This window comes from Tenrec ecaudatus, chromosome 11, assembly GCF_050624435.1.
Source record: "Tenrec ecaudatus isolate mTenEca1 chromosome 11, mTenEca1.hap1, whole genome shotgun sequence".
In the NCBI taxonomy this organism is placed as follows: domain Eukaryota; kingdom Metazoa; phylum Chordata; class Mammalia; order Afrosoricida; family Tenrecidae; genus Tenrec; species Tenrec ecaudatus.
Window position 1 is genome coordinate 4,819,957 of NC_134540.1, and position 18,297 is coordinate 4,838,253.

General features: G+C 51.7%; 1 protein-coding gene across 1 annotated transcript in view; it reads right to left on the reverse strand.

The window, feature by feature from the left end:
• Positions 1-7,500: 7,500 nt before the first annotated feature.
• Positions 7,501-18,297, reverse strand: part of FLT3 (fms related receptor tyrosine kinase 3) — a 66,399-nt gene continuing 55,602 nt past the window's right edge. The window contains exons 19-24 of the mRNA XM_075563558.1: positions 17,026-17,153; positions 15,291-15,413; positions 13,502-13,613; positions 12,176-12,275; positions 11,146-11,251; positions 7,501-8,012 (exon numbers count right to left, since the gene is read on the reverse strand). Coding sequence (XP_075419673.1) covers positions 7,890-8,012; positions 11,146-11,251; positions 12,176-12,275; positions 13,502-13,613; positions 15,291-15,413; positions 17,026-17,153 — 692 coding nt within the window. The 3' untranslated portion in view covers positions 7,501-7,889. The remainder of the gene's footprint in view (positions 8,013-11,145; positions 11,252-12,175; positions 12,276-13,501; positions 13,614-15,290; positions 15,414-17,025; positions 17,154-18,297) is intronic.

Genomic DNA, 18,297 nt, shown 5'->3' on the forward strand with positions numbered 1-18,297 from the left:
GGCTCGGCCTGGCCTCCAGCAGCACCAGCCCCGCGAGGCCAGTGGGTCCACTGCGGCCGTCAGTGGTCAGTGTCGTCCTCTGAGGCCAGCCCGCCAGGCTTGACGCGCCCCTGGGAGGGGATCACGTAGCCGGCTTGCGCAAGGAGCAAACACAGGCTTCGGGTAGGCCCAAGGGCAGCGGCCTGCCGGGTCAAGGATCCGTTCTGGCGCCATGAGAAAGCCAGTCCGGTTTAGGGCAGCGGCTGACTTCCCGCCAATTCTGAGCCAGGCGTGCCTTCTGGCCAGGCGGACTTTTGCATCCCTCTGGGAGCTGGCGTGGTGGGTTACTGACCTCAAGGTCAAGGGTTTGATCCCGCCAGCCTTACAAAAGGAGGAAGATGAACCTGTCTGTTCCTATGAAGGTTTAAAGCTGCCCACACTCTACTATGTTCCCCCGGCCGCTAGTGGGCTTGTGTGTGTGTGTGTGTGTGTGTGTGTGTGTGTGTGTGTGTGTGTGTGTGTGTGTGTGTGTGTTGAGGGAGCAGGCGGCGGTGGGCTGGGGAGAGGAAAGGAGGGGGTGGGGGGGGCGCGTGGAGTTTCCTCACTCATTTAAAGTACTATCACCCAGCTGAACCCACTTGGAACTGGGCTTCTGACTGCTGCTGCTGCCCATCGCGTGTGACCAGTCCTCCCCCTGAAAGTCCGCCCGCCCTTTCTTTGACTTCAAACCCAACCCAACCCAACCTGTTTCTGGGGTGCTGGCTAGGACTCCAGCTTCCTTGGGCCAGTCAGAGTGGGACCTGGCTCCACGGGATTCTTAAGGGCTGGGTTCTCAGAAGCAGACAGGGAGGCCTTTACTTCTGAGTCACCTCTGAGTGGACTGAAACCGCCCAATGAGTGAGTGGCCCACCCAGGTAGGAACTCGGTTTTCCTCTTTCTTTATCTCCCCGCACCCCCCACCCCAGAACTTCACACAAACTAAAACAAAAACAAAACTGAACCCACTGCCATCAAGTCCAACTCAATGACTCCTGTGGGAAGGAGAACGACCCCTGTGGATTTCTGAGACTGTCCATCTTTACAGGAGCAGACAGCCTCCCCTTCCTCCAGAAGATTAGCTGGTGGGTTTGAACCCCTGACCTTGTGATTAGCAGCCCAACTCGAAACCCTCCGGGCCACCAGGGCTTCTCTGAGTGTCCAAACGTAGCCAGCCCCCTGGCATGTCTGTGTTTCATCTCTCCATTTGGGCCCGCCACATTCTTTCCTTTCTTTCAGCTGCTAATGACCCAGAAATTACAGCCAGGGAGGCAATTCTGACTCACAGTCAGCAGTGAAGAAATCTAGTGATGCACAAGACGTCTTTACAGTGTTGAAAAGCAAGGATGTTCTTTGAAGCTGAAGGATTCCTGGTCCCGGCCAATCACTCAGTGTGCAGGTGAGAGCTGGCCTTGAATAACAAAGAGAAGAATCCATGTGTGTGAATGCTGACAGTACTAGGGTGGATTGCCAGAATACGTGGGTCTCAGATGAAGTACAGCCAGAATGCTCCTTGGAGGCAAGGGTGGCAAGGTCTCTTCTTCTCAGGTACTTTGGATGCGTTACCAGGAGAGAACAAGAACAGAACAAAACCCAATCTCCCTGCTTTTGAGTGCATCTGGCTCCTGGCCATCCTACAGGGCAAGGTGGGACTGCCTGGGGGTAGGGGGTTCGGGAACTGTAACTCTTTATGGTTTCAAGCTGCTAAGGTCTTGGAGAGACCAGCCCTGGAAAAGGACTCCCTGCTTGGTAAAGTAGAGGGGCAGCAACAGAGAGGGAGACCCTCGATGAGACAGATTGACACCATGGCGGCCACAGTGGCCTCAGGCGTGGCATCAATGGCGGGGATGGCACAGGACCGGGCAGGGTTTCAGTCTAGGTACGTGGGGTCACTGTGGGTCAGAACTGACTGGAGGACATCTCACAGCAAGACCAGTGACCCCCCCCCCATCCAGCTTCCCTCATCCAAGAAGCCTGTGCCACAGGGAGAAAAACAACCCAATAGCCCAATGGCCATTGTTCATTTGCTTCTTCCCAACATGGTGTGAACTCTAGTGCGGCTGGCAGAGCCGCTCGACTATCTGTCCACGGTGCGCAAGAAGTGAATGGCATAGCCAGTCTAGGGACCCCCTTTTCCCTGCTCCCCAGTGTTCACCCCCCACTTGTTATACATCCATGAGCAAAAGCTGAGAATGAAGGGCCCCTGCCTGTGTCCTGGAGCCCAGGTCATCCCACCTCCTTAGCAGCTGAAGGTAGACACCTGCCTTGACAAGCTGAAACTCATTTGGCTGACAGACGTTCGAGGGCCCTGTTGGAAAGAGTCTATGTAAAGGCACTGCTGCCTTCCACCACAGGGGCCCCAGCATTGCTGTTGGGTAAGGTCGGGACTGATTAACCTCAAGATTGGTAGTTCAAACCCACCAGCTGCTCTGCAGAAGAAAGATGAGGCAGTCTGCTCCCGTAAAGCCTGTAGGCTCAAGGTGAGTCCCAGGGGATTCAATGGCAATGAGTTTGGTTTGGGTTTGTGAGACATTCAGTTCACTAAGCGTTTCTCCACCCAACTACTGTGTATGATGTTGTATCTATGGGGTAATAGTGGGTGTCCATACAAGCTATCAATATACGGCTGAGGAATATGGAGAAACAGACAAACCACCCACTGCTGTGGAGCCAGTCCTAACTCATAGTGAGTGACCCCATAAGGCAGAGTGGAACTGCGCCCTCGGGTTTCCAAGATGCTTATTATTTTTAAAAAAAATACTTGTATTGGGGCTCTTACATCTCTTATCACAATCCATACATTCCTATCACAATCTATATATTCCTCAAGTGTGTCAAGCATGTTTGCACATATGCTGCCATCATCATTTTCAAGTCTTCTCTTCCCACTGGAGCCCCTGATGTCAGCTCCCCATTTCTTCCCCTTCCCTCCCTTGCTCTCCCTCCCTCACCAACCCTTGATAAGTTATAGATTATTTTTTCCCAATTTTACATCATCCTCCGTCGCCCCTCATCCACTTTTCCATTATTCGTCCCCCTGGGAGGGGGTTCTAGGTTGATCCTTGTGATCGATTCCCCCTTTCTCCCCCACCCTCCCCTAATCCTCCTGGTAAGACTCTTATTCTTTACGGGAGCAGATGGCCTCATGTTTCTCCTGAGGGGTAGCTGGTGGGTTCCACCTCCTGACCGTGTGAGCTGCCTGATGTTTCACCAACGATGCCGTCAGTCTCCCAAATCATAAGCGGTTATGCAAAGCAAACAGTCCTGGAGAGCATGGCTTAGTGGTTAGGAGTTGGGCAGCTGGCCACAGAGCCAGCAGTTCAAACCCACCAGCTGCTCCTCAGGACGAAGATGAGGCCACCTGCTTCCATAAAGAGTTACAGTCTCCAAAGCCCACAGGGGCGGTTCCATTCTTCCCTGCAGGGTTCCCGGGAGTTGGGATGGACTTGATGGTAGTGAGCAGACACGAAGGAATATCTGCCAAAAGAGAAACAGCGTGCTAAAATTAAGCCCCCAAATTCACGTTGCTAGATCTGTTCATCATGATAAATGGGAAAAAGGTGGAAGTTGTCAAAGATTTTGTCTTGCTTGGATCCACAAACGACACTCATGGGAGCAGCATTCAAGAGATCCAAAGATGGGTTGTGTTGAGATCTCTTCAGAGTGTGGAAAAGCAAGAATGCTACTTTGAGGACTAAGGTGCGCCTGACCCAAGCACGTGAAAATTGGACATTGTGAACAAGGAGAACCTAAGAAGCATGGATGTCTTTGAATGGTGGCGCTGACACAGATATTGAAAGTACCACGGAATGCTAAAAGAACAAACACATCTGTCTTGGAAGAAGTAAAGATGGCGAGACTTTGCCTCACGTACATTGTACACATCAGGAGAGACCGGTCCCGGGAGAAGGACTTTACGCTTGGTAAAGTTGAGGGGAAGTTAAAGAGAGCAAAGACTCACTGAGATGCCTTGACAGTGGCTGAGAAGTAGGTTGAAGCAAAGCGGCAATTGGGAGGATGGAGCAGGAAATGAAAAGCCGCAGTGCTCTGGCTCCCCCTAGTGGCACCATCGGTAGAAAGCGCCTGGCGAAGGGGCTGCCCCAGCAGCTAGAGTAACAAGTTTGTGCAACTGTTCTGATACAATGTCAACAATACGATCTGACCTTTGGGGCACAACCTGACCCAAACTGTCTCCACGTCTGGTGTAAGAGTTTAGTTTAAACGTGAGCTTTGCGCAGCTGCGTGAACAGTTTAATTAGGCCGTCTGCTTTAGGAAAGATTTACCAAGCCCTGGAACCCCTAATCAGGTTGCTGGGAGTCCAACGGACTCCGTGGCTGAGAGCTTGGATTTGGTTGAAATAGCTCTATTGTGGAAGAAAGGCCTGCTGACTGCTGCCACACTGTGACCAAAACCCAAACTAGACCCCACCGTCACCATCTCTGATGCCCAGAGAGCGTGCAGGTCCAAGTAGAATGACTCCAGAAGGTTTCTGAAGGCGTCAATCTTTACGGCAACAGCCAGCCATACCTTTCTCCCCGCCGGTGGGTTCACACTGCCAGCCTTGTGGTTAGGAGCCCAGTGGGTAACCCAGTGTGCTACCGGGGTTCAAGGAAACGGATAGGGCAAGTCTACCCTAGGCCATGGTGGGTCACTGGGAGCTGGAATCGAATCAGGGACAACGGGTCTGGTTTGGGATGAACCCACTGCCATCGAGTAGAGTCCGACTCATAGCGACCCTATCGGATTGGGTGGAACTGCCCCTGTGGGATTCTGAGATAGTAACTCTTTGTGGGAGTAGAAAGTCCCAGCTTTCTCCCTGGCTGTGGCTGGTAGTATTGAACCACTAACTTTGCGGTTAGCAGCCCAATGGCTAACCACGACACCGCCAGGACTCCTTGGTTGGGAGTAAGAGGGCTTCAAATGCCATCATTCCACAGGAAACACGATCCTTTGGGCATCATCCTGGCCACGGGTGGGAAAGCATAAGGAGAGCGGACACCTGTGAGCCAACCGAGCCCCTAGAAATGTGTCTCAGGGTCCACCTCCCAAGATGAATGCACCGGTCACGCAGGGAAACGGAGTCACGCAGGGAACGAAGGCACTTCAGCATGGGGACACCTTGAATGCGGATTAAAAAACAAACACACCCTAAACAGTAAATAAGACAAGATCTAGACCCTGACGGAGCATGACCCTCTCTGATAAAGTGCAGGGACCGGAGAAGAGTCATGCTTGAGGACACTGCACCCCTCTGCCATTCTGGTCCCCTCCAGAAAGGTTGAGAGACAGTACCTTGTCCACATTCGCGTCGAGCTGCCGAGCCTGTTCCTGTCCTGACCACAGCCGCTTTGGTAGAAGGGAAAGGAGACCAGCTCTACTTAATGCTGACTCCCTTTTGTTTTCTTCTTTATGAATGGGGCAGCTTAGGGAACGCCAGAGGCCTGTCCTCTTGCCACCCAGAGGCAGTGTGAATTGAACACCAACCTGACAGCCCACAAGGACACTGGTGACAAACGTCTTTCTGACCAGCTGTTCAAGGGGACCAGTAGACGCTGCTCCTTCCTCCGATCTTAGATCATGGAAGACTTATGAGATAGCGAATGAATAAACCCCTATAGATCCACTGGAAATCAGGCCAAAACGGAGAGGGCTTGTCTAGAGAACTTAAAGCTGATGGAAGGAAATAGACCGTGGATTTCCCTTCCCCTTTCCCGGGCTCATACGAGTGGTCTCGGACTCACACCGAGGATGGATTCTAACCCAACGGAGGGAGAGCGTGGGACAGAACTTCAAAGTTGTCTGGACGCCAGAATGACTGGATGCTGTGGGAGACTGTGGGAACCCTTGAACCTAATGCTCAGAAAAAGAAAACCCCCAAATCCTTAAAACGTACTGCAGAATTATCCCATGAAGTCATCGCGATGTGACCAACAGTTGAAGCCAACTGTTCAGGAGCGCGTTTCCTGGGCCCAGCCATGTGATAACATGGGATCCCAATGAAATGCTACCCGACGTGGAGAACCACGAGGAACCTTCATAACACCCCACAACACGGACCAGCCTAGAGGACACCGTGCCGGGTGAAGCACGCCAATCACAACAGGACGTTTATTTTTCACATGAAAAGCAAAGGGGTGGAGCATAGGGCAGGCAAGTTCCTGGCCAGAGGGTCAGCACATGTGTGCAGGGAAGACCGTATAGAATGCAAGGGAGCTTGGCAAAAAAGGATGAGGGCAGAGGAAGACCGTAGGAGGAGTTGAAGGCAACCAGCAGTTGAAGGATACTGTTCTAGACGCTATCCTGCAGTAGAGGGAGCACAGGTGGGCACGCAGCTGAACTGGTGTGGGAAGGAGCCTGGGGCTATCTAGATATAAACTCTCACTCGTTGCCATCGAGGGGGACATGTTGGGGCTGCAGTTTGAAACCACCAGCAACTCCTCCTGGCTCTCTACTCCTGTCAACAGCTACAGTCTCAGAAACCCCCAGGGTGGGGGTGGGGGGGCGCTATGAGTCAGCATCAAGGGCAGTGAGCTTGAGTTCATTGCCATCGAGTCGACGCTGACTCACAGCGACCCTACCGGACAGGGCAGAACTGCCCCTGTAGGTTTCTGAGACTGTCACTCTCTACAGGAGTAGAAAGCCTCTTCTTTCTTCTAGAGAGCAGCTGGTGGATTTGAACTGCTGACTTCACGGTTAGCAGCCCAATGTAGTGGCGGAGTAACCACTACACCCCCAGGGCGATATGTCTATCTGTGTGTGCACGTGTGCCTCTGTGTGTATTTGATGGGGTTTCTACATACAAAGCGATGCACGTGAATGAGAGTGCTAGTGAAGAAGATGGAAAGTATCCCGGGCTGTTGAAAAAGCCGACACATGTGTCTTGGATGAAGCAGCGCCAGGATGCTGCCATGAGGCAAGGCTGGGAAGACTGCGTCTCATGTACTTTGGACACATTGTGGAGAGAGAGCATCCCCTGGGGAAGGACGTCATGCTCAGTGAAGTAGCGGGGCAGCGAAGAAAGAGAAAGCTCGCCGACCAGACAGACGGACACCGTGGCTGTTATCGGCGGGCTCTGGCATAAGATAAACTGTGAGGCTCCGGTTGTCTTCTTCCAGGTTCCAGTTTCTTTGCCCCCTGATGGTCTCCCCTTGGCTATCCAGGACTTGCTGAACTTCAAGTGTCGTGAGAAGTCCTTAAATTGAGCCCCGGACTCAGGGGAGGAGTTTTCAGTTTGTGAGCCGGAAATCTGTTATGTGACCGGAAGGGGACCTGAGTGACCAGTCTGGGCTCCAGGTTTAAAGGGTGTCTTAGGGTGGCCATCTCAGGATGGCCCCCAGTCGGAACCCACCCTCCCCAGTGGCTTCCAGCATGCCACACACTCTCTGCCCTAAACACAGATCCCTGGAAAATCATTCAAGAACCAGCATTTCTAGAGTAGAAATTTTATTCCTGTCCATAAAATAGATCACTAAATAGCTGGAAAAAGATACATATTGTTTTAAAACATAGATTTAGAAAATCATATTAGCTTCTTAGCAAAATGCTTCCGTTTTAGGTATTTACAAGAAACAGACTCTGCTTCCGCACATGGCAGTCACGTGGTCGGCGCCAGGAGCCCTTGGGACGCCAACGCTCTACGAAGAGTTTATCGCCAGCTCTTCCTGCCTCAAGGATGACCTTGGCCCCGGTTCTAGAAAAGTCCCTTTGGGAACAAGAGGAGAGAAGACAGCCCCGAGAGAAAGGTCCAGAAAAGCAGCAGTTGATAACATATTTTCTTGAGTGATGAACTTAACCTCGTGTTGGTCATCTATAGCCGGCTGACGGAGGCGGGGGAGAAGCTCACTGAGATGGATTGTTGGGCTGTTGTTTGTCTCTAGGAGTCTTCTGCCTGCACTGGTGGGGAGGGAGCCCCTGAGTCCATTTCTGGGCTGCCAGGCCGCCGGCTCTGGTAGATGGAAGTGCGCTCCCGGCTCTGACCGTGCAGGTTCTGATACATCTGAAGGAGAGGGAGAGGGAGAGAGAGTGGGAAAGAGTGTTACGCCGGATCAAGGTTCAGTGTCAAGTGTCCCCAGTGCAAGTCACTAAAAGAAACACGGCCGTCAGTCTTTTACGAAGCATAGTTCTTGGAGGGCAGTCTACTGATGGGTTGACAGTGCAATTTCGTGTCCTTTAGCTCAAGGTAGAGAAACTGGCTCCCAGTAAAATAATTTATTTTGTTCTTGATTCTATTCTGAGATGCTGAGGTCATTCCCCAAACTCCCCACTAATGTAACCCCAACCCCAAAGCAAACTTACCTCCCATCATGATGATTCTGACCTTGGCGAACCTAGACAAGGTTCCTGAGACTGTCAGTCTTTACCGGAGCAGACAGCCTCCTCTTTCTCCCATGAAGTGGCTGGTGGGCTTGAACCACTGACCTTCCTATTAGTTGCCCGAGGCCTAACTCACCAGGCCACCAGAGGCTCCCTACAGCAGTGCAAGGAAATCATACCCAAACTCACTACCGTAGAGTCCACTTGGACCCATAGTGGCCCTATAGGGAAGAGTAGACACTATGTCTTTGGGGTTTCTGTGGCTATAAAGCTTGATGGGAGCAGATAGCCCCATCTAGTGGGTCTGAACTGCTAACCTTGTGGTTAGTCGCTCCCTGCACAACCCACTAGGCCATCAGGGCTCCTTAAGGAAAGCAGGGGAACTGACTGTTAAGAGAGAAAGACCACTCACAGAGAGCTGTTCATTATGCCATTCACATAGGGCCCGGCGTGAGGTGTTGCTCAGAGAATGAAAATTTCCCCTGGGGTTTCTGAAGTCTGTCCCCTTACACATACACCGCAGCAGAAAACTCCACACTTACTCCCATCCTGTCAATTCCAACACCTGTCCCCTATGGGACAGGGCAGAACTGCCTCTGGGGGTTTCCGAGATAGTGACCCTCAGCCTTGTGTTTCTCCTGAAGAGCTGTGGGTGGATGCAAATTGTTGACCTGTATTCAGCTGCCCAACACAGAAACCACTGTGTCCCCTGGACTCCCACTGACTGAGTTACTTTAGACCAGTGGTTCTAAGCCTGTGGGTCTCAACCCCTTCTCACCAGGGTCGCCCAATTCATAACAGTAGCAAAATGACAGTGATGAAGTAGCAATGAAAATGATTTCATGGGTGGGGGTCACCACCACATGAGGGACTCTACTAAAGGGTCACGGCATGAGGACGGTTGAGAACCACTGCTGTAGACAAAGGACGGGACTTCTGTAAATCATCCAGAGTGGACCGAGCTGGGAAGTGTCACTCAGGGAGCCCAGCTTCCAGTTCTGCTCCGGGGGAGCTCAGTGTTTCTACAGGACCCTGCGAACCGAGAGCTTGGAGGCGTGACTCCAGAGTCTTGAGGCTCCCCAGAGGGCCTGGAAGAGAGGTGTTGGGAGGCAGAACCTCGTGACTCAGAACCCACATTCTTTCGCTCCACTGCCTCGGACAACGGACTGTGTCCTCTCCCCACACTTGGGCACCATGTTCCACGAAGAAAGGCCAGGGAAATCCCAAACCAAACTTGATCCTGACTCAGAGACTGTGTCAGACAGGGTAGCACTGCCCTGTGGGTTTCCCGGACTGTAGCTCTTTACGGGAGCAGAAAGCCCCATGTTTCTCCCGAGGAGTGGCTGGTGGTTTTGAACTGCTGACCTTGCACGTAGCAGCCCAACACACAACCATATTGCCATCAGGGCTCCTCAGAAAGGCTGGGAGTCTCTCATATTTCATTCTCTAGTCTTGTGCATGGGACACTTAAGGTCTTTTGCTTTAGGAATCAATTGGTGGAAATCTTCCCCTCAGTGCCATTTCTCCTTTAAAAAGTCACTTAAGAATAATTATTTATTACTCTATACTGTTTTTTAAAATTAAAAGATCACTTTATCGGGGGCTCTTACAACTCTCATAATAACCCGTATATCGATTGCATCAAGTGTACTTGGACATGTGTGGCCAGCATTCTGTTCTAAACTTTTACTTTCTATTGACCCCTTGATAAATTATGATGATTTTCATGTCTTGCACGACCTCTGTCTCCCTTCGCCCCTGGTTTCTGTTGCTGGTGTCCCTGGAGGCAGGGAGTGTGGTTATGTGTCGATTGTTGGGATCGGTTCCCCCTTGTTCCCCTCCTCTCCCCTCCTCTCCCCACCTTCCCTCGACCCTTCTGGACACACCGCTTTGAGAGAGCCGCGACCAAGCCCAGCGTGGTGAGAAAGACACCCCAGAGCCTTTGGTTCCGAGGCGTTACCGTTGCCCGTTCTGCTTGGGTGTTGTAACAGGCGTCCCAGGGACGTCACGGGTTAAATGCTGAGCTGCTCACTGCTGGGTTCGTAGTTTGAACCTACGAACCACTCCACCGGAGAAAGATGAGGCTTCCTGCTCCCACCAAGACCCACAGGGTCAGAAACCCTATACAGGGTCGCTCTGTGTCAGAATCCGCTCCTGGGAGAAAGATGGGGCTTTGTATCCTCCTGAAGAGTCATTGCCAGGTGCCATTGAGTCAGTCCCGACCCAAAGCGACCCCCTGCACAGCAGAATGAAACACGGCCTGGTCCAGCATCAGCCTCACAATCATTCTCATGCCGGAGTCCACGGATGCAGCCCCGTGTCCGCCCATCTTGTCAAGGGCCTTTCTCTTTAGCACTGCCCCATCCCTTGACCAAACATAATGCCCTTCTCCAGGGACTGGTCTCGCCTGTCAGGAGTTACCATCTCCGAAACCTGGTCTACTCTGTCCTCTGTGGGTGCTATGAGACAGCCTCTACTTGATGGTAGTGAGTTTGGGTTTTTTGGATGGCAAAATTGACTCAACGGCAGTGGGCTGTGTGTGTGTGTGTGTGTGTGTGTGTAATGCTTCACAGAGCCCCTTGCTGCTACATAAGGAGTCCTGGTGGCACAATGGTGAATCACTCAGCTGCAGACGGAAAGGTTGGCAGTTCAAACTCACCCAGTGGCTCCACTCAAGAAAGCCCTGGCTAGCTGCTCCGTTCAAGATGGTGGCCCGGGACACCCTGTGGGGCGGTTCTGCAAGGTCACAGGGTGCTGATACCCATCCAAGTCGACCCGATGGGACACCCAACAGCTGCAGCAATGCCGGAACCTACCGCCTCTTCCGCGTCGGCCAGCTGACAGCCGAGGAACGATGTCAGGTTGGGGAAGGATGGACGCTTCCTGGAGTCAAAAGCCCAGCAGGACTGCATGATGAAGTATCTGCGGACCAGCAGGATAGGGGGCCCCATGAGCGAGTCGGAAGGCCTCCCCAAGGGCCACTGTCTGCATAAGGGAACCCTGGGATCACATGCAACCGTCAGCTTAGGGAGTCTGTCTGAAGACAGGGATTCTGTCTTACACAGTGAATCCACACCAGAAGTGCAACTTGAGAAGATGGGAGGGAAAACAAACATGCCCCACCCCCTCCAAATAACACAAATCAAAACAAACCCCTTGCCCACTGCATTGGCTCATAGCTATCCCGTGGGTGTCAGGGTAGATCACCAGGCCTTTCTTCCAAGACACCACGAGGGTGGACTTGAACCACCCCCCCACACACACCTTCCCATTAGCAGCCTTGTATCCTAACCCTTTGCTCCATCCGAGGACTCCTGGTGGTGGGGAGGAATGGATTTACAGGGAACTGGAGCCAGGAGATAAAGAGGGATCACTCTTTGGGGTCCTTCAAGTTAAGATGGGGAGGCCTGAGCTAAGTCTCTTTGAGAAGGCCTTCCGACTGATTCATCTGGGTTTGGCCCCTGCTGAGAAGATGCTTCTGCCCCCCCACCCCCGATCTCCATGAGAACAGAACAGATCCTGGTGAGGCTGATGCACCCCGGGAACCACCCGGGGGTCTGCTTGGGTTGGAGGTTCTGACAAAATGTCCACCTGAGGTGGCAAGAGACTCAGCAAAGGGTCGGACCAGAATGAAACCAGTGCGAAGAAGCCCTGCTCTGAGGACGGGCATGAGGTTTTCAATCTTATTCACAAGTCTTCTTCCAAGACCCAACACAAAAGAAAGAGGTAGGTGTGTGTGTGTATCATATGAACGTTGCACTGACGGCTTTTCACATCCTTTGTGGAGCACTGGAAATTAGACTGGATGTCAGAGTCCAGCCAGTTCACCATCTGGCTTTTACTTACATTTCTTCTGTGGCGTAAAATGGCTGGTCCATTTTAAACCCACTCTGAATGAGTTTATAGAAGTTTGCATCCACAGGGGTGCCGGGGTATGGGTTCACACCTGAGCAAATGGGAGAGAACCGTAATCAGTCAACCCTCGAGTCCATGTGTGTCCATTCAGTCAACCAATAAACATCTACTGAGAATGCCCAGGGGCCAGGAGGAGTGTGGCCTCTGGGCGAAGCCACGGCCTCTGCTCTTGGTAAGTTAGAGGCCAGAAGGCAAGATGCTGTTGTTCTCAGCTGTGGGCTGTCACCCCCGGCTTGTGGTGACCCCAAAGCACAACGGGATAGACCGGTGTGATCCCTATGACTTTTGTTACATGATTTTCAGAAGTAGACCGCCAGGCCATTCTTCCTAGTCTCTCTTGGTCTAGAAGCGCCACGTGCGGAAACCTCTTCAGCGTCGCAGCAACCTGAAAGTCACTACTAACAGGTTGTGGCTGTGCATGAAGTTCACTGTCTGGGAACAGAACCCGAGTTTCCTAAATGGGAGGCACAGGTTCTACCACTGAGTGACCACTGCCCCCAGGAAAGACATACCAACAAATGAAATGTGATTACATACTATCTCAATGAACAACTGTCTTCCTTTGCTACAAGACCAGAACTGGGTGGTGCCCAGCTACCGTCACTGAATGTTTTGGTCAAAGAGCCTATATGAGAATTCTGATCAAAAGGGGTGTGTGTGTGAAACAGAATTTCAAACTTTCATAGACTCAAATTTGGTGGTGCTGTAGAGGCTAGGGGAACAGCAAAACTACTGTCCTGAAAACATCTTTAAATTTAAAAAAGATTCCCTGGAGTTTTCTTGAAATCAAACACCGGTTTAGTTTAACTAGTAAAGAATGTCTTCTGTAAGCAGTGAACTTTTTAAAGGTCTGTTTGGGCTCACACTGGTTAACAGCAGCTCAGAGAATTAGAACACAGAGGACAGCGAGTGTGTGTGTGGGGGGGGGGGTGGGGGGGGTCGGAACAACTTGGAAAAGTAGGGTGAAAACGGTCACTCTGCTCCAAGAATGCACCCACGTGGACATGGATGAATCGGCGCGGGCTTGGCTTCTTATCTCTCAGCAGCAGCAACAAAACAAGTGAAATTTCAAAAGAAAGAATCCATAGGCTACAGTAGAATTGGACTGGGGTGTTGTGCAAAGTGTATTCCAGGTGGCATAGAACCCAGTGAGCAAAGTGCAGGGGAGGTAGGAGGGGGCAGAGCTGACCGGAACTGCAAAGGGGAGAGGGGCAGAGATAGGGGTGCACAGAGAGGGCGGGCAACCCCAACACGTACCAAGCGAGAATATTTCCCAGAGTAAGATTCCGTAGGACCAGACGTCGCTCTTAATGGTGTAGATCCCCTCGAACAAGCTTTCAGGAGCCATCCACTTCACGGGCAACCGGGCCTGCGCACAACCCAAGGGGGGAGAGAGCAGGCTGGATTCCGCACACCGCAGCCTTCATGCTCGCGCTAGAGACGCACAGTGCTCCAGGGGAGGGGCGCTTCAAGTGAGTGTGCTAGAACAGCAGCCTGGGAAGCCACGCCTCTGAAGCCCTCTCCCACAAACCTCCGCCCCGGGCCTCCTGGGCGCCACTCTGCAGGAGGAGGAGGCGGCCAGAGGGGGGTGGACTGCCATGCCTTCAGTGGACAGGGGCAGTCTCCCCATTGGTGTGCTGTTCCTCTTAGTGGGAAACAGTCGAGCTTTCCTTCTCCAGCAGGTGTCTGCCTGATGCAGGTTCCGGCTTTTGCCTGGGGCTTTGCTGGAGTGTTTCATGAAGAGCATTTCCCAGGGGAACTTTAGGGGTCATCCCGGGAATATAGCAAGGGGGCAGAAGCAATCATTTCCCTCTCAGAAATGATTCCAGTTTGGCGTCTGTGGCTTTAATACCTTGCTCTAGAAACTCCCGCCAGTGAGCCTGCTCAACTCACAGCGACCCTCCCTACGGGGCAAAGTCAAACAGCCCCATGGATTTCCCCGACGGTAAATCTTTACAAGAAGAGAAAGCCGCCTCGTTCTCCAGTGGAGCAGCTGGTGCTTTTGAACTGTTGACCTTGCGGTTAGCAGCCCAACCTGTCACCCACTACAACATCAGGACTCCAGGGACCAGGCCTACGTTGTCCTATAATGCCTCTGTGAGTCCAAATCGAATCAACGGCAGTGTGATAGGAAGGTTTATTATGCCCACCTGGGCAATAAAAACATGTGGGATTAATAAGATCACAGTTTGATTGGAGGGCAAAGAGATAAATGGCTCGGTGAGCCTCACCTTTCTTTCTCTTGCTCTCTGTTGATCGAACCAGTGTACAGCTGCCTTAGCTGGTCCTCTGCCTCAACTTGTGAGCTATCCTACATGTGGGACACCCAACCCATGGATGGCATCACTAGAGCTTGAGGTTCCTTTGAGACTTGCTTCACCACACTGCCGGTGTCTACATCACTTGAGCTGGGGACTGTCGGATCCTGTCATCTGGCTGACTGTTGGGGACCCGCCCTGCTATTTGCTGCCTGTGGCCAGACTGCCTGCATTGTCCTACTGTCTGCTTCCTTGACCTTGGACCTAGCAGCCCTCATGAGCTGAAGTACTTCCAGTGTATTAACTGTTTCACAGAATTGAGTTGAACTGATCCCTCTGTACTCTGAGTGGACTAATTAGCTGTTATATTCCTTCATGTTGTACTTATCTGTCCATATATATCCCTATCTATCTATCTAATCAGAAATGTCCTGGTTTTGTTTATCTAGAGCAGTGGTTCTCAACCTTCCTAGTGCCTGACCCTTTAATACATTTCCTCATGTTGTGGTGACCCCCAACAATAAAATTATTTTCATTGCTACTTCATAACTATAATTTTGCTACTGTTATGAATCGGGCGACCCTGTGAAGGGATTCAACTCCCAAAGAGGTCGAGACCCACATGTTGAGAACCGCTGCTCCAGAGAACCCTGTCTAACATAAGCGGTGCTTTTTATCTGTTAGCTTTTTGTTTTTAAACGATGGGGGACAAATATCCACAATGACAGCAGGCGACTTGCAAGATAGGAAATAGCGAGATCACAACATGTCAGAACTCGCAGCCTTACGTTGCCCCGGACGACGTAGTTGGAGTCGTTCATTATATCCCGGGCCAACCCAAAATCACATATCTTCACCACTTTCCCATGGGTCACCAGTACATTCCTGGCCGCCAGGTCTCTGTGGACACACTGGGAAGAAGAACACCGGAAATTAATTGCCCATCACAGATGTTTCCACACCGTGCCAGCTTTCTCTGGGCTCCAAGTTCAAGATGGGTAACAGGAAGGAAGCCCACAGTTCCCCTGGGTCTCTGATCTCCCCTGGCCCTTGGACAGTCAACAGGACACTAACACCCAGAGTGACCGGGGAGGCCAGTTCCTCAGCGTCTGTGCTGCATCTGGGACATGCCCAGAAGCCAAAGGGGGAAGGATTCCTAAACGAGGAGACCAATGGAGTTGAACGGTGAGCTTGGCTGTCATTTCGAGACAGGGCAATGTCTCTCGCCCCGGATTTTTAGAGGTACTTTCTAAAGAGCGCCCTTTCTGTGTGTAGAGATGAGGAGCTCCTCCCTGCCTCGACGTCGCTTCAAGAATCAAACGGAATGATGTCAGAGAAATAAAGGGCGACCGGGCGAGTAGGAGGTTGAGTGGCACTGCCTACTGCCTTCAGAAAGGGTCCAATCAAAGCAGTGACTGGCTTCTGAGGGACCTGCTGGGAAAGTTTAATTCCAACCGAGAGGTCAGCTCAGAAGGTGATGGCGACTGCTTTGGAGTGGATCCCCAAAGGGGAACCCTGATAGGCTGCCAGCCTCTGGGTGGCTAGAGTAGCATTCACCCGTGGCACAACCAGGGACATAGAGTAGACATTCATCGGTTCAGATTCAGAGAAAAAGCAGGAGAGAGAGGCCAAGGGGGGAAGCCGAGGGAAGGGGAAGGAGAGGTTCGGGGCCTCTGAGAAGCGGACGAGAAGGAGGCAAGTGACAGAGAGGCAATGGAGGGGGGACAGGAAAGGAAAAGTGAATGCACCATCAGGGGTCTATGGAAACGGGACCCCCAGAAGAGAAACCACGAGCAGGTCCGCACACCGGGGAGAATGAAGCCAATGACGCCAAACAACTTGGGTCGAAAGGACTGGGCAGGGACCTCAAGCGCTCTGTGAGCCTTCGCCGAAAATACAATGAAGTATTATTGTAAAAAACAAAAAAACATGTTTTGAAAATGATGATGGCGACGTATGTATAAGTGTGCTTGATACTGCTGATGTACAGACTGTAAATAAGAGCTGTTAGAGTCCCCAATCGAGTGATTTATGAAACAAACAAACTGGGAGTAGAGCCATAGCCTGAGGCAGGCTTACTGGCCTTACGAGGGGCCTTACGAGGATTCCTAGCCCACGAAGTGCCCAGGGTGACTGGCATGGCCAGCAGGATTTTCTCATGCCCTCCTGCGGGGGGTCCGATGCCCCCCCCCATGCAGTGCACCAGTTGAACGGCTGTCCAAGGGGAGCCTAATGGTGCTACATCCACCTTGTTTGGAGGAGAGATTGCCAATCTTGACCTTTTGCTCTGTTTGTTTCAGGGGACTTTGGACAGCCTATGGAGTAAGGGACCCCCAAGCCTCGACACTACAATTCACCCAGAGAAGAGATCGTGTGCTGAGAAACCTCCATGAATGACCAGGAGGAAAAAAGATCAACTAACAGACCCAAGTAGAAATAAGCAGGAAAGGAGGGCTGCTCCCCTCTCTCTCGGCGGCCTTGGCCTTCCCTTTCCTGCCGCATTCCCCTTCGGAAAGGCCTTACCGACTTGGTCTCCAGAAACTCCATCCCTTTGGCAACTTGATAAGCAAAGCAAAGAAGATCCTCAAAGGTAAGCACGTTCAAGCCCTCCTCTTCTTCCAGCCTTTTCTGGTTTTCGTATTCAACCTCATCTGTGAAACAGAACCAGCCTTCACGTCTGTGCAGACTCCGAGAAGATACATCTCAATAGCAAAGGCTCGCTGTGACTTAGCATGCTCAGGCTCAGAGTGGCCCCAGAGGGCAGAGTAGAACTACCATGTAGGGTTTTGGAGGCTGCAAATCTTTGTGGGAGCAGACAGCCTCTTCTTTCTCCTGCGGAGTGGGTGGTGGGTTTGAACCTCCGACCTTTGGGGTTGCAGCCCAAAACTTAAACCACCGCTTCACCAGGGCTCCTTTTATATCCCCAGTCATCAAAGCCACAGTTAGGCGAGGAGACAGACACGGAGTGGCACTGCTGTGATAGGCTTTTTACACCGAGACGTGAATCCCACGGAGGGTGACGTAAAGGTTCTCTGATTATCCTACTACAGTTCTACCTCTGCTCAGGGTAGAACTGCCCCTGTGGGTTTCCAAAACGGAAACTCTTTCACGGGAGAAGACAGCCTCATCTTTCTCCCACCGAGAGGCTGGTGGTTTCGAACTGCGGACCTTGTTAGCTGCTTTGGTGAGCAATCAGAGCCCTGGGACTCAGAGGGCTAAGTCGTGTGTCCGAGTCACCCAGCTGGGCAAGGGGAAGGGTGATGGAACCCTAAGTCACTCCAAAGTCCATCACCTTTCCCTCCTATCAGGGACCAAGAGGATGCTCACCCACAGCCTTAAAAAGACTCATCCACCCAACGGATACCATCCTCTAATTGAGCATTGACGTAACACTCACTTAGTGACCTTTAAAGCAAGTTACTTTTCATAATGCCCATAAACAATGCTCCAGCCACAGCCATCAAGCAGATTCTGACTCACAGGACAGAGCAGACCTGGCCCAGAGGAATTGGCCTGAGTTGAAACTACCGACCTCAAGGTTAGCAGCCTAATGGTAGTCACTCTGCTATCAGGGCTCGCGATCTCCACATACACACGCTGTCACATATCGCAAGAGCGCTGATACCAAGGCTCAAGGAGAAAGAAAATGTTTTGCAAACGTTGATGGCAACATATGTACAAGGGTGCTTAATACAAATGAATGATGGATTGTCATAAGATTTTTAAGAGCCCCCCATTAAAATGATTAATATGTATTTTTAAATCGCTAGCAATCAATGATGGTGTCCGTTTCTA